Source organism: Anomaloglossus baeobatrachus, chromosome 12, assembly GCF_048569485.1.
Source record: "Anomaloglossus baeobatrachus isolate aAnoBae1 chromosome 12, aAnoBae1.hap1, whole genome shotgun sequence".
Lineage (NCBI taxonomy): Eukaryota > Metazoa > Chordata > Amphibia > Anura > Aromobatidae > Anomaloglossus > Anomaloglossus baeobatrachus.
Genome location: NC_134364.1, coordinates 113,112,075 through 113,127,211, shown reverse-complemented (window position 1 = coordinate 113,127,211; position 15,137 = coordinate 113,112,075). Strand labels below are relative to the sequence as shown.

The 15,137-nt window shown below is 51.5% G+C and overlaps 1 protein-coding gene across 2 annotated transcripts in view; it reads left to right on the top strand.

The window, feature by feature from the left end:
• Nucleotides 1–15,137, top strand: part of ZFYVE26 (zinc finger FYVE-type containing 26) — a 269,476-nt gene that overhangs the window by 98,934 nt on the left and 155,405 nt on the right. For both annotated transcript variants that reach the window (XM_075329889.1, XM_075329888.1), the window contains exons 13-14: nt 229–456; nt 630–735. In XM_075329889.1, coding sequence (XP_075186004.1) covers nt 229–456; nt 630–735 — 334 coding nt within the window. The remainder of the gene's footprint in view (nt 1–228; nt 457–629; nt 736–15,137) is intronic.

Below are 15,137 nucleotides of genomic sequence, written 5' to 3'. Positions count from 1 at the left end.
AATTGTATTTTAGGTGTGCTTGCTACTTCACAGGGTCTGCTGGTTTCCCCTTGGAGTTGGAAGAATTCCAGCAGTTGATTTAGTCCCTGCATTGATTTTTATGCATAGGCAAGGTGATCCTTCCCTATTTTTAGAGGAATTATTAAAAGTCCTTCTTTTTTTGCACAGATTTAGCACCGTAGTTCACTACTTTTTGTCATAATTGTCTGTTTTTATGTCCTTTATCAGAATTAAAAGGAAATGTGATACAGTCCCTGATGGAGCAATTGTCGGCGAAACCTCAGGATGTTCTTCTCCATCCTGTTCGCAACCAAATGTCTCTCCTCACCAACAACCTGGATGAACTTGCACCGCTATTAGATCGCCACGGTTTAACCTCCAGCCCCATTCATTGCTTTTTTACATACCTAGATACCTTGGCCAAAGTTATCATCCAAAGCATAAATGCAGATTTAGGTAAGTGGGAGCAGACTAACACTGAGCTTGGATGGTGGATTCCACAACCGCACTATTCACTCTATATAAAAGTGGTGGCATATGCTCATTTACACAAGGGGGCATTGATCTCCACTTTTTAGGGACCAGGACCACCAGCAAACCCATATGTGAAAATGTTTTGTCTTTTGTAGAAACCTCTTCGGACATAAAGGTGGCAAATCCCTTCGTTCTCCTGCAGCAGAAACCATCGCAGCTGGTATCCCATTTGTTGTTTGAACGACAAGTCCCAGCAGAAAGGTAACGCCGTCCTTACTATGCAGTGCCAATTAGTTGAACATCTCAACATGACCTACGTGGCACATGAGGTACAGGTGTATGGTGTGTGCTTCGGGAGCTTGTGTCATACAGGGTAGGTGCGGGCAGCATTAGGCCCCTTTCACATTACATTCTGATCTCTGTTCAGCGGCCCTGTCGGGGCTTCAGTCCGAACAACCCACTAAACGGGTTTCGGACGTATTCACCGACAGGGCCATTGACTAAAGTGGTGCAGACGGAGTCATCATGTCCTCTGTCGTGCACCATTTTTGGCAGTATATACTTTCTGGAGGCAGACACCCAGACGCAGTCTACTACGTCTGATAATTTGTCTTCAGACAGTGTATACCCCCCAAAAAATTGTGCACGATAGAGGACATGATGACTCCGTCTGCACCATTTTAGACAATGGCCCTGTCTGCGAATAAGTCCGAAACCCATATTGCGGGTTGTTTGGACTGAAGCCCCAACAGGACCAATGAACGCAATGTGAAAGGGGCCTTTATAGAGCAGTTCTAGACTGTGCCTATAGACAGGGGCATAGATGTGGTTGTCCGTTCAGGCATCCTTAGCTATGCCCCCCCTCCCCACATTGCTGGAATGTATTATGGGTGCCCATAGATTACCATGGCGAGTCAGAGGTCCTGTTGCAACCTTTTTGGTGTTCCAGTGAACAGCCTTTGGCTGGTGATGGCAAATTTTATTATATACTGCAATACTTAAATGTGGGGAAAAAAATACTGCAAAGTAAGAATGTTTTAAAAAAATAGTTAATAGTTTTATTTTATGCAATAAACACAATATAAAGAGGATGAACAAAAACTAAATATTTGGTGTGACCGTCCTTTGCCTTTAAAACAGTATGAATTCTACTTGGTATACTTGTACAGTCAGATAGGATTTTACTCAGGATTATGTGTAACCAATTATACCAAACATCATTTTCGTAACTTGAAACAGCTGTATAAAAGGCTTGAAACTGGGCGAGGAACAGACAAACTCTGCTACAAAGGTGAGGCTGTGGAAGAAAGTTACATGTCAAAAGATAAACAGTAGGTGCTTTGTCTGCGCTGTTGTTGGAGATGAGAAAGAGGCGACCAGGATACAAAGTAGATGGCACGATTTTTTCTTTATCGTTCCTATGGGAGACCCAAACCATGGGTGTATAGCTACTGCCCCCGGAGGACACACAAAGTTACTACACTTAAAACGTGTAGCTCCTCCCTCCTAGCATATACACCCCCTGCTAGCCAGTCCTAGCCAGTTTCATGCTTTGTGTCTGGAGGAATCACACACACACACATGCATCCTCTTTTTGATTTTTCATTTCTTCGGCGCTCCATTGGGAGACCCAGACGATTGGGTGTATAGCTACTGCCTCCGGAGGCCACACAAAGCATTACACTAAAAAGTGTAAGGCCCCTCCCCTTCTGGCTATACACCCCCCGTGGGATCACGGGCTGCTCAGTTTTCAAGCTTTGTGCGAAGGAGGTCAGACATCCACGCATAGCTCCACTGTTTAGTCAGCAGTAGCTGCTGACTATGTCGGATGGAAGAAAAGAGGGCCCATACTAGGGCCCCCAGCATGCTCCCTTCTCACCCCACTTTTGTCGGCGGTGTTTGTTAAGGTTGAGGTACCCATTGCGGGTACGGAGGCTGGAGCCCACATGCTGCTTTCCTTCCCCATCCCCCTGAAGGGCTCTGGTGAAGTGGGATCTTACCGGCCTCCAGACTCTGAGGCCGGGCTCCATCCACAGACCCGGAGATCCTGCTGGATACGGAGCTGGGTACCATCAGGGACACGGCCCTGCAACATTCAGGTACTCTGTGTCCCCTACAGACAGGCACAGAACACGCCAGAGTTGCTGGGTGTTCTAGTGCGCCGGGGACAGTAGCGCTGTGCGCTGGGGTTATATGCACTACAGCTTTGCTGAGTGGCATTATTGTGGGGAACTACCGCGCCGACTGCCACTGAAAGCTGCGGCGCGGCTGAGACCTGTGGTGCGCCGGGGACTTCGCGCCGGCCGTGCTTTTACGACGGCAGCGCTCATAAATCTAGTCCCCGGCTTTTGCGGCCTAGTAACGGTTCGTTCCCGCCCCCAACCCTGTCATTCAGGGAAGGGGAGAGACGCGATCCAATGATCAGCGCCGAGGGCTGGAGTCTTATTTACATACTCCAGCCCTCTCACTGGGCACAGTGGGACGCCAGTTTCCCGCTCTTGGTCTGAACACGCCCACGGGCCGTCCCTCTTCACAGGACGCCGGCGGCCATTCCTGCAAGCAGTCTGGCTGGAGAACGGACATAGCCCTGGGAGACCCAGACAGGGGATTCTGGCGACCACACAACCGCTCGTAAGCGGGCGGTAAGCAGCACATATGTGCTGACCCCACTAGTGCCACAGTGTTATTTTGTGTACTTTTTGGAGGTACATATATATATATATATATATATATATATATATATATATATATATATATATATATATATATATATATATATATATATATATATATATATATATATATATATATATATATATATATATATATATATTATATATATATTTATTGCACTGTAGGTCGCTTCTTGGCTTTATACCCTAGATTGCTCTGAGGAGACAACAGCATGTCATCCGCAAAAAGCAAGGGTGCCAAGGCACGGGCTTCATATGCTGCCTGTACCGCATGTGGGGCTGATCTACCGACAGGCTCCACTGACCCCCATTGTGTGCAATGTTCGGTCCCTGTGCCACTTCGTCAGCCAGAGTCTATGCTAGTAGTGGCCCAGGCAGAGACGCCTGTGAACCCTGTCCCGGTGACGGGGACAGAGTTTGCAGTTTTTGCTGATAAGATGTCTGTGACTATGACAAAAATTCTGGAAACTTTGCAGTCCAGGCCGGTCACTCAGACCATGGGTACTGCTGATTCTAGTCCCCCTCAGTTGGAACTAATCCGGGCTCCAAGGAGGTCCCAGACATCACAGGCTGAAGGCTCTGACTCGGACGACAGTCCCAGGCAGCCTAAGCGAGCTCGCTGGGAGAGACCCTCGGCGTCATCACGCTGGTCAGGGTCTCAGCGAGAAGATTCTCTGTATGATGAGACAGAGGCAGGTAATCAGGAGTCTAATCCTGAGACTGCTCTCAACCTGGATACCCCTGATGGTGACGCCATGGTAAATGACCTTATAGCGGCCATCAATAAACTGTTGGATCTTTCTCCCCCGGCTCCTCCAGCGGAGGAGGCAGCTGCAGAGCAGGAGAAATTCCATTTCAGGTATCCTAAGCGTAAATTGAGCACTTTTCTGGACCACTCTGACTTCAGAGAAGCAGTCCAGAAACACAATGCTTATCCAGATAAGCGCTTCTCCAAACGTCTTAAGGATACACGTTATCCCTTTCCCCCTGACGTGGTCAAACGCTGGACCCAGTGTCCAAAGGTGGATCCCCCAATCTCCAAGCTTGCGGCTAGATCCATAGTTGCGGTGGAAGATGGGGCTTCACTTAAAGATGCCAATGACAGACAGATGGACCTTTGGTTGAAATCTGTCTACGAAGCTATCGGCGCGTCGTTTGCTCCAGCATTCGCAGCCGTGTGGGCGCTCCAAGCTATTTCAGCTGGTCTGGCGCAGGTGGACTCTATCATACGTCCATCAGTGCCGCAAGTGGCGTCCTTAACTTCACAGATGTCTGCATTTGCAACTTATGCTATCAATGCTGTCCTGGACTCTGCGAGCCGTACCTCAATGGCGTCCGCCAACTCTGTGGTGTTACGCAGAGCCTTGTGGCTAAAGGAATGGAAAGCAGATTCTGCTTCCAAAAAATGCTTAACCAGTTTACCATTATCTGGAGACAGACTGTTTGGTGAGCAATTGGCTGAAATCATTAAACAGTCCAAAGGTAGGGATTCCTCCTTACCTCAGCCCAGATCAAACAAGCCTCAACAGAGGAGGGGACAGTCGAGGTTTCGATCCTTTCGAGGCTCGGGCAGGGGCCAATTCTCCTCGTCCAAAGGGACTCAGAAGGAGCAGAGGAACTCAGATTCCTGGCGGGCTCTCTCACGCCCAAAGAAGGCAGCCGGAGGTACCGCTTCCAAAGCGGCGACCTCATGACTTTCGACCTCCTCCCTCCGCATCCTCGGTCGGTGGCAGGCTCTCCCGCTTTTGCGACATTTGGCTGCCACAGGTCAAAGACCGGTGGGTAACAGACATTTTGTCCCACGGGTACAAGATAGAGTTCTGTTCTCGTCCTCTGTCGCGGTTCTTCAGGACTGTTCCACATCCCGACCGAGCCGATGCTCTTCTGCAGGCGGTGGGCTCTCTAAGGGCAGAAGGAGTGGTGATCCCTGTTCCCCTTCAGGAACAAGGTCAAGGTTTTTACTCCAATCTCTTTGTGGTACCTAAAAAGGACGGCTCTTTCCGTCCTGTTCTGGACCTAAAACTGCTCAACAAGCACGTGAAAACCAGACGGTTCCGGATGGAATCCCTCCGCTCCGTCATTGCCTCAATGTCTCAAGGAGATTTCTTGGCATCAATAGACATCAAAGATGCCTATCTCCACGTGCCGATTGCGCCAGAACACCAGCGTTTTCTACGCTTCGTGATAGAAGACGAACATTTTCAGTTCGTAGCCCTGCCATTCGGTCTGGCGACAGCCCCACGGGTTTTCACCAAGGTCATGGCAGCAGTGGTAGCAGTCCTACACTCGCAGGGACACTCGGTGATCCCTTACCTGGACGATCTACTTGTCAAGGCACCCTCTCAGGAGGCATGCCAACACAGCCTGAACGTTGCGCTGGAGACTCTCCAGACTTTCGGGTGGATCATCAACTTTTCGAAGTCAAATCTGTCACCGACACAATCACTAACGTATCTTGGCATGGAGTTTCATACTCTCTCAGCGATAGTGAAGCTTCCGATGGACAAACAGCGTTCACTACAGACGGGGGTGCATTCTCTCCTTCAAGGCCAGTCGCACCCCTTAAGACGCCTCATGCACTTCCTAGGGAAGATGGTGGCAGCAATGGAGGCAGTCCCGTTTGCGCAGTTTCATCTGCGCCCGCTTCAATGGGACATTCTCCGCCAATGGGACGGGAAGTCGACGTCCTTAGACAAGAAAGTCTCCCTTTCCCAGACGGCCAAGGACTCTCTTCAGTGGTGGCTTCTTCCCACCTCTTTATCACAGGGGAGGTCCTTCCTACCCCCATCCTGGGAGGTGGTCACGACAGATGCGAGTCTGTCAGGGTGGGGAGCAGTTTTTCTCCACCACAGGGCTCAGGGTACCTGGACTCAGCAGGAGTCCACCCTTCAGATCAATGTTCTGGAGATCAGGGCAGTGTATCTAGCCCTACTAGCCTTCCAGCAGTGGCTGGAAGGCAAGCAGATCCGAGTTCAGTCGGACAACTCCACAGCGGTGGCATACATCAACCACCAAGGCGGGACACGCAGCCGGCAAGCCTTCCAGGAAGTCCGGCGGATTCTGATGTGGGTGGAAGCCACGGCCTCCACCATATCCGCAGTTCACATCCCGGGCGTAGACAATTGGGAAGCAGACTTCCTCAGTCGCCAGGGCATGGACGCAGGGGAATGGTCCCTTCACCCGGACGTGTTTCAGGAGATCTGTCGCCGCTGGGGAATGCCGGACGTAGACCTAATGGCGTCTCGGCACAACAACAAGGTCCCAACCTTCATGGCGCGGTCTCGCGATCAAAGAGCTCTAGCGGCAGACGCCTTAGTGCAAGATTGGTCGCAGTTCCAGCTACCCTATGTGTTTCCCCCTCTGGCACTCTTGCCCAGAGTGCTACGCAAGATCAGATCCGATTGCCGCCGCGCCATCCTCGTCGCCCCAGACTGGCCGAGGAGGTCGTGGTACCCGGACCTGTGGCATCTCACGGTCGGCGAACCGTGGGCGCTACCAGACCGGCCAGACTTACTGTCACAAGGGCCGTTTTTCCACCTGAATTCTGCGGCCCTGAACCTGACTGTGTGGCCATTGAGTCCTGGATCCTAGCGTCTTCAGGATTGTCTCAAGGGGTCGTTGCCACCATGAGACAAGCTAGGAAACCCACGTCTGCTAAGATCTATCACAGGACGTGGAAGATTTTCTTATCCTGGTGCTCGGCTCAGGGAGTGTCCCCCTGGCCATTTGCATTGCCTACCTTTCTTTCCTTTCTGCAATCTGGTTTGGAAAAAGGCTTATCGCTCGGCTCCCTTAAAGCAGGGCTGTGGAGTCGGTAAGCCAAACCTTCGACTCCGACTCCGACTCCTCAAATTCTCTTGCACCGACTCTGACTCCGGCTCCGACTCCGACTCCGGCTCCGACTCCGACTCCTACATATATTGCTTATAGTTAGGTGAAAAATTTATTGTAGTACATGAATATGTGTATGTGAACATCAGACATTTAATAATTTTTATGATACAATAATCAAGATATTTGGATAGAACATAAAATATATTTATTGGAATACAACTTTAGAACACAAAAAACTGTAATAAATTGTAAATATGTAATACACTATGTAATATACAGTAGATTACATATATATCTTGTGTGTGTGTATATACACTGTATATATATATATATATTATATATATTACATATTTACAATTTATTAGTTTTTTTGTGTTCTAAAGTTGTATTCCAATAAATATTTTATGTTCTATCCAAATATCTTGATTATTGTATCATAAAAACAATTAAATGTCTGATGTTCACATTGTACTACAATAAATTTTTCACTTAAATATAAGCATTATACTAAATGTTGTTATTTAGTAAAATATTCAGCACATTCTGCATTGCACTCCTGTCCCCAATTTATTATATATTTTAGGAGTCGGAGTCGGTGCATTTTATACCGACTCCGACTCCGACTCCACCAAAATGAGCTCCGACTCCGACTCCGACTCCACGACTCCGACTCCACAGCCCTGCCTTAAAGGGCAAGTCTCAGCGCTATCGGTATTCTTTCAGAAGCGCCTAGCACGACTTCCTCAGGTACGCACGTTCCTGCAGGGGGTTTGTCACATTGTCCCGCCGTACAAACGGCCGTTAGATCCATGGGATCTGAACAGGGTTCTCATAGCTCTACAGAAGCCGCCCTTCGAGCCTCTGAAAGATGTTTCACTTTCTCGACTCTCACAGAAAGTGGCCTTTCTAGTAGCGGTTACGTCTCTTCGGAGGGTGTCCGAACTGGCAGCGCTGTCGTCCAAAGCTCCCTTCCTGGTGTTTCACCAGGACAAGGTGGTGCTGCGCCCGATTTCAGGAGTTTCTCCCTAAGGTGGTATCCTCCTTTCACCTCAATCAGGATATCTCCTTACCTTCCTTTCTTCGGCGCTCTATTGGGAGACCCAGACGATTGGTGTATAGCACTGCCTCCGGAGGCCACACAAAGCAATTACACTAAAAAGTGTAAGGCCCCTCCCCTTCTGGCTATACACCCCCAGTGGGATCACTGGCTCACCAGTTTTCTGCTTTGTGCGAAGGAGGTCAGACATCCACGCATAGCTCCACTGTTTGTAGTCAGCAGTAGCTGCTGGCTCTATCGGATGGAAGAAAAGAGGGCCCATATAGGGCCCCCAGCATGCTCCCTTCTCACCCGCGGTTGGTGCTTGTAAGGTTGAGGTACCTATTGCTGGTACGGAGGCTGGAGCCCACATGCTGTTTTCCTTCCACATCCCCTTAGGGCTCTGTGGAAGTGGGATCTTGCCGGCCCCCAAGCCCTGGGGCCGGGCTCCATCCACAGACCCATAGAACCTGTTGGATTTGGAGCGGGAGTGCCGTTCAGGGACAAGGCCCTGCAACTTTCAGGTACTCTGTGTCCCCGGCAGGCACGGACACTCTCAGGGCCTGCTGAGCGTTGTAGTGCGCCGGGGACAGTGGCGCTGTACGCTGGGGGTTAGGTCACTGCAGCTTTGCTGAGTGACGTTGTGTATTGGGAACTACTGCGCCGACCGCTCCTGGAGCGGCGGCGCAGCTGCGACTTATGGTGCACCGGGGGCTTTGCGCCGACCGCGCTTTTACGGCGGCGGCGCTTCTAACTTTAGCCCCCGGCTTCTGCGGCCTAGCGCCGCTTCGTTCCCGCCCCCACCCTGTCAATCAGGGTAGGGGAGAGACGCTGCTCAATAGGCAGCGCCGAGGGCTGGAGCTTTATTTACATGCTCCAGCCCTCTCACTAGGCACAAGGGGAAGCAGACTTCCCGCTCTTCGTCGGTGTACGCCCAGGGCCCGCCCCCCCCTCTCCACAAGGACGCCGGCAGCCATTACACATGCGATCTGGCTGGGGAAAGGCAGCAGGCTCTGGGAGACCCAGACTAGAGGGATTTCTGGCGACCACACACCGCTCCTAAGCGGGCGGTAAGCTGCACAGTAGTGCTGGCCCCACTAGTGCCTCAGTGATATATAGTGTACTTTTGTCTTGGTACCATATATATATATATATATAGTTGCACTGTAGGTCGCTTCTTGGCTGGACACCCTGTACTGCTCTGAGGAGGCAGCAACATGTCATCCGCAAAACGCAAGGCTGCCAAGGCACGGGCTGTGTGCACTGTTTGTACTGCATGTGGGGCTGATCTACCGGCAGGCTCCAATGATTCACATTGTGTGCAATGTTCAGTCCCAGTGGCACTTCGTCAGCCAGAGCCTATTGTGGTGGTAGCCCAGGCAGCGACGCCTGTGAACCCTGCCCCGGTGACGGGGACAGACTTTGCAGTGTTTGCTGATAAAATGTCTGAGGCTATGACAAAAATCCTGGAGACCTTGCAGGCCAGGCCAGTTCCTCAGACCATGGACACTGCTGTGGCTATGCTCTCTGGTCCCCCTCAGTTGGAACTAATCCGTACTTCAAGGGGGTCTCAAGCATCACAAGCTGAAGTCTCTGACTCAGATGACAGTCCCAGGCAGCCTAAGCGAGCTCGCTGGGAAAGACCCTCCACGTCATCACACTGCTCAGGGTCTCAGCGAGAAGAATCTCTCTGTGATGAGACTGAAGAAGGTGATCAGGATTCTAATCCTGAGGCCCCTCTCAATCTGGATGCCCCTGAGGGTGACGCCATGGTTAATGACCTTATATCGGCAATTAATAGACTGTTGGATATTTCTCCCCCAGCTCCTTCAGCAGAGGAGGCAGCTGCACAGCAGGAGAAGTTCCATTTCCTGTATCCCAAGCGTAAATTAAGTGCTTTTTTGGACCACTCTGACTTCATAGAATCAATCCAGAAGCACGACGCTCATCCAGACAAGCGTTTCTCTAAACGTTCTAAGGATACCCGTTATCCTTTTCCCTCTGAAGTAGCCAAACGCTGGACCCAGTGCCCAAAGGTGGATCCCCCAATTTCCAAGCTTGCGGCTAGATCTATAGTCGCAGTAGAGGATGGCGCTTCACTTAAAGATGCCAACGACAGACAGATGGACCTTTGGTTGAAATCTGTCTATGAAGCTATCGGCGCGTCGTTTGCTCCAGCATTCGCGGCCGTGTGGGCACTCCAAGCTATTTCAGCTGGTTTAGCACAGGTGGATGCTATCATACATCCAGCAGTACCGCAGGTGGCGTCCCTAACTTCGCAAATGTCTGCGTTTGCGACCTATGCTATCAATGCTGTCCTAGAATCTACGAGCCGTACCTCTATGGCGGCCGCCAATTCTGTGGTTTTGCGCAGAGCCTTATGGTTAAAGGACTGGAAAGCAGATGCTGGTTCCAAAAAATGCTTAACCAGCTTGCCATTATCTAGAGACAGACTGTTTGGTGAGCCATTGGCTGAAATCATAAAACAGTCCAAGGGTAAGGACTCTTCCTTGCCACAGCCCAGAGCAAGTAAACCTCAACAGAAAAAGTGGCAGTCGAGGTTTCGGTCCTTTCGAGGCTCGGGCAAGCCCCAATTCTCCTCGTCCAAAGGGACTCAAAAAGGACAAGGGAGCTCAGATTCCTGGCGGGCTCACTCACGCCCCAGGAAAGCAAATGGAGGAACCGCTTCCAAGGCGGCTACCTCATGACTTTCGGCCTCCTCCCTCCGCATCCTCGGTCGGTGGCAGGCTCTCCCGCTTTTGCGACATTTGGCTGTCACAGGTCAAAGACCGGTGGGTAACAGACATTTTGTCTCGCGGGTACAGAATCGAGTTCAGTTCTCGGCCTCCACTTCGGTTCTTCAGAACCTCCCCACACCCCAACCGAGCAGATGCCCTGCTGCAGGCGGTGGACTCTCTAAGAGCAGAAGGAGTCGTGATCCCTGTCCCCCCTCTGGAACGGGGGCGAGGGTTTTACTCCAATCTCTTTGTGGTTCCAAAAAAGGACGGCTCCTTCCGTCCTGTTCTGGACCTAAAACTGCTCAACAAGCATGTGAACGCCAGGCGGTTCCGGATGGAATCCCTCCGCTCAGTCATTGCCTCAATGTCCCAAGGAGATTTCCTAGCATCAATAGACATCAAAGATGCTTATCTCCACGTGCCGATTGCTACGGAGCACCAACGCTTTCTGCGCTTCGTGATAGGAGACGAACACCTTCAGTTCGTGGCTCTGCCATTTGGTCTGGCGACAGCCCCCCGGGTGTTCACCAAGATCATGGCAGCAGTGGTAGCAGTCTTGCACTCTCACGGACACTCTGTGATCCCTTACTTGGACGATCTACTGGTCAAGGCACCCTCTCAGGAGGCATGCCAACTCAGCCTGAGTTTTGCACTGGAGACTCTCCAGGCGTTCGGGTGGATCATCAACTTCCCAAAGTCAAATCTGTCACCGACCCAATCACTAACGTATCTTGGCATGGAGTTTCATACTCTATCAGCGATAGTGAAGCTTCCGCTGAGCAAGCAGCGGTCACTACAGACAGGGGTGCAGGCTCTCCTTCAAAGTCAGTCGCACTCCTTAAGACGCCTCATGCACTTCCTCGGGAAGATGGTGGCGGCAATAGAGGCGGTTCCGTTTGCGCAGTTTCATCTGCGTCCACTTCAATGGGACATTCTCCGCCAATGGGACGGGAGGTCGACATCCCTGGACAGGAAAGTCTCCCTTTCCCAAACGGCCAAGGACTCTCTGCAGTGGTGGCTCCTGTCCACCTCATTATCACAGGGAAGATCCTTCCTACCACCGTCCTGGGCGGTGGTCACGACAGACGCGAGTCTGTCAGGGTGGGGAGCAGTGTTTCTTCACCACAGGGCTCAGGGTACGTGGACTCAGCAGGAGTCCAGCCTTCAGATCAATGTTCTGGAAATCAGAGCAGTGTATCTTGCCCTTCTAGCCTTCCAGCAGTGGCTGGAAGGGAAGCAGATCCGAATTCAATCGGACAACTCCACAGCGGTGGCATACATCAATCACCAAGGGGGGACTCGCAGTCGGCAAGCCTTCCAGGAAGTCCGGCGGATTCTGATGTGGGTGGAAGCCACGGCCTCCACCATATCCGCAGTTCACATCCCCGGCGTAGAAAACTGGGAAGCAGACTTCCTCAGTCGCCAGGGCATGGACGCAGGGGAATGGTCCCTTCACCCGGACGTGTTTCAGGAAATCTGCCGCCGATGGGGAAGGCCGGACGTCGACCTGATGGCGTCCCGGCACAACAACAAGGTCCCAACCTTCATGGCACGGTCTCGCGATCAAAGAGCCCTAGCAGCAGACGCCCTAGTGCAAGATTGGTCGCAGTTCCGGCTCCCTTATGTGTTTCCACCTCTGGCACTCTTGCCCAGAGTGCTACGCAAGATCAGATCCGACTGCAGCCGCGTCATACTCGTCGCCCCAGACTGGCCAAGGAGGGCGTGGTATCCGGATCTGTGGCATCTCACGGTCGGCCAACCGTGGGCACTTCCAGACCGACCAGACTTACTGTCCCAGGGGCCGTTTTTCCATCGGAATTCTGCGGCCCTGAACCTGACTGTGTGGCCATTGAATCCTGGATCCTAGCGTCCTCAGGATTATCCCAAGGGGTCGTTGCCACCATGAGACAGGCTAGGAAGCCCACGTCTGCTAAGATCTACCACAGAACGTGGAGGATATTCTTATCCTGGTGCTCTGCTCAGGGAGTGTCTCCCTGGCCATTTGCATTACCTACCCTTCTTTCTTTCCTGCAATCTGGGTTAGAAAAAGGGTTGTCGCTCGGCTCCCTGAAAGGACAAGTCTCGGCGCTATCCGTCTTTTTTCAGAAGCGTCTAGCACGACTTTCTAAGGTGCGCACGTTCCTACAGGGGGTTTGCCATATCGTTCCCCCGTACAAGCGGCCGTTAGATCCATGGGATCTGAACAGGGTACTAGTTGCCCTCCAGAAGCCGCCCTTCGAGCCTCTGAAGGAGGTTTCACTTTCTAGACTATCACAGAAAGTTGCTTTTCTGGTAGCGATCACATCTCTCCGGAGAGTGTCTGAGCTAGCAGCGTTGTCTTCCAAGGCTCCCTTCCTGGTCTTCCACCAGGACAAGGTAGTGCTGCGCCCCATTCAGGAGTTTCTCCCGAAGGTGGTATCCTCTTTTCATCTTAATCAGGATATCTCTTTGCCTTCGTTTTGTCCTCATGCAGTTCATCGGTATGAGAAGGACTTACATTTGTTAGATCTGGTGAGAGCACTCAGAATCTACATTTCCCGCACGGCGCCCCTGCGCCGTTCGGATGCACTCTTTGTCCTTGTCGCTGGTAAGCGCAAAGGGTCGCAGGCTTCTAAGGCCACCCTGGCTCGATGGATCAAAGAACCAATTCTTGAAGCCTACCGTTCTGCGGGGCTTCCGGTTCCATCAGGGCTGAAGGCCCATTCTACCAGAGCCGTGGGTGCGTCCTGGGCATTGCGACACCAGGCTACGGCTCAACAGGTGTGCCAGGCAGCTACCTGGTCGAGTCTGCACACTTTCACCAAACATTATCAGGTGCATACCTATGCTTCGGCGGACGCCAGCCTAGGTAGAAGAGTCCTGCAGGCGGCAGTTGCCTCCCCGTAGGGGAGGGCTGTCTTTGCAGCTCTAACATGAGGTATTTCTTTACCCACCCAGGGACAGCTTTTGGACGTCCCAATCGTCTGGGTCTCCCAATAGAGCGCCGAAGAAGAAGGGAATTTTGTTACTTACCGTAAATTCCTTTTCTTCTAGCTCTTATTGGGAGACCCAGCACCCGCCCTGTTGTCCTTCGGGATTTTTGGTTTGTTTGCGGGTACACATGTTGTTCATGTTGAACGGTTTTCAGTTCTCCGATGTTACTCGGAGTAAATTTGTTTAAACCAGTTATTGGCTTTCCTCCTTCTTGCTTTTGCACTAAAACTGGTGAGCCAGTGATCCCACTGGGGGTGTATAGCCAGAAGGGGAGGGGCCTTACACTTTTTAGTGTAATTGCTTTGTGTGGCCTCCGGAGGCAGTGCTATACACCAATCGTCTGGGTCTCCCAATAAGAGCTAGAAGAAAAGGAATTTACGGTAAGTAACAAAATTCCCTTCTTTGTCCTCATCCGGTTCATCGGTATGAGAAGGATTTGCATTTGTTAGATCTGGTGAGAGCACTCAGAATCTACATTTCCCGCACGGCGCCACTGCGCCGCTCAGATGCACTCTTTGTCCTTGTCGCTGGAAAGCGCAAAGGGTCGCAGGCTTCCAAATCCACCCTGGCTCGATGGATCAAGGAGCCAATTCTTGAAGCCTACCGTTCTGCTGGGCTTCCGGTTCCATCAGGGCTGAAGGCCCATTCTACCAGAGCCGTGGGTGCGTCCTGGGCGTTACGACACCAGGCTACGGCTCAACAGGTGTGCCAGGCAGCTACCTGGTCGAGTCTGCACACTTTCACCAAACATTATCAGGTGCATACCTACGCGGCGGCGGACGCCAGCCTAGGTAGAAGAGTCCTGCAGGCGGCAGTTGCCTCCTCGTAGAGGAGGGCTGTTTTGCAGCGGTATCTTGAGGTATTAATTTACCCACCCAGGGACTGCTTTTGGACGTCCCAATCGTCTGGGTCTCCCAATGGAGCGCCGAAGAAGAAGGGAATTTTGTTACTTACCGTAAATTCCTTTTCTTCTAGCTCCAATTGGGAGACCCAGCACCCGCCCTGTTTCCTTCGGGATTTTTGGTTTTTTCGGGTATACATGTTGTTCATGTTGAACGGTTTCAGTTCTCCGAGGTTCCTTCGGATTGAATTTGTTTAAACCAGTTATTGGCTTTCCTCCTTCTTGCTTTAGCACTAAAACTGAGCAGCCCGTGATCCCACGGGGGGTGTATAGCCAGAAGGGGAGGGGCCTTACACTTTTTAGTGTAATGCTTTGTGTGGCCTCCGGAGGCAGTAGCTATACACCCAATCGTCTGGGTCTCCCAATTGGAGCTAGAAGAAAAGGAATTTACGGTAAGTAACAAAATTCCCTTCTTTTTCTAAAGATTTGGAAGAAAAGCGGGTCCACTGGACTCCCGGCATGTCCCTTCTCACCCCCCTGGCGGCGGT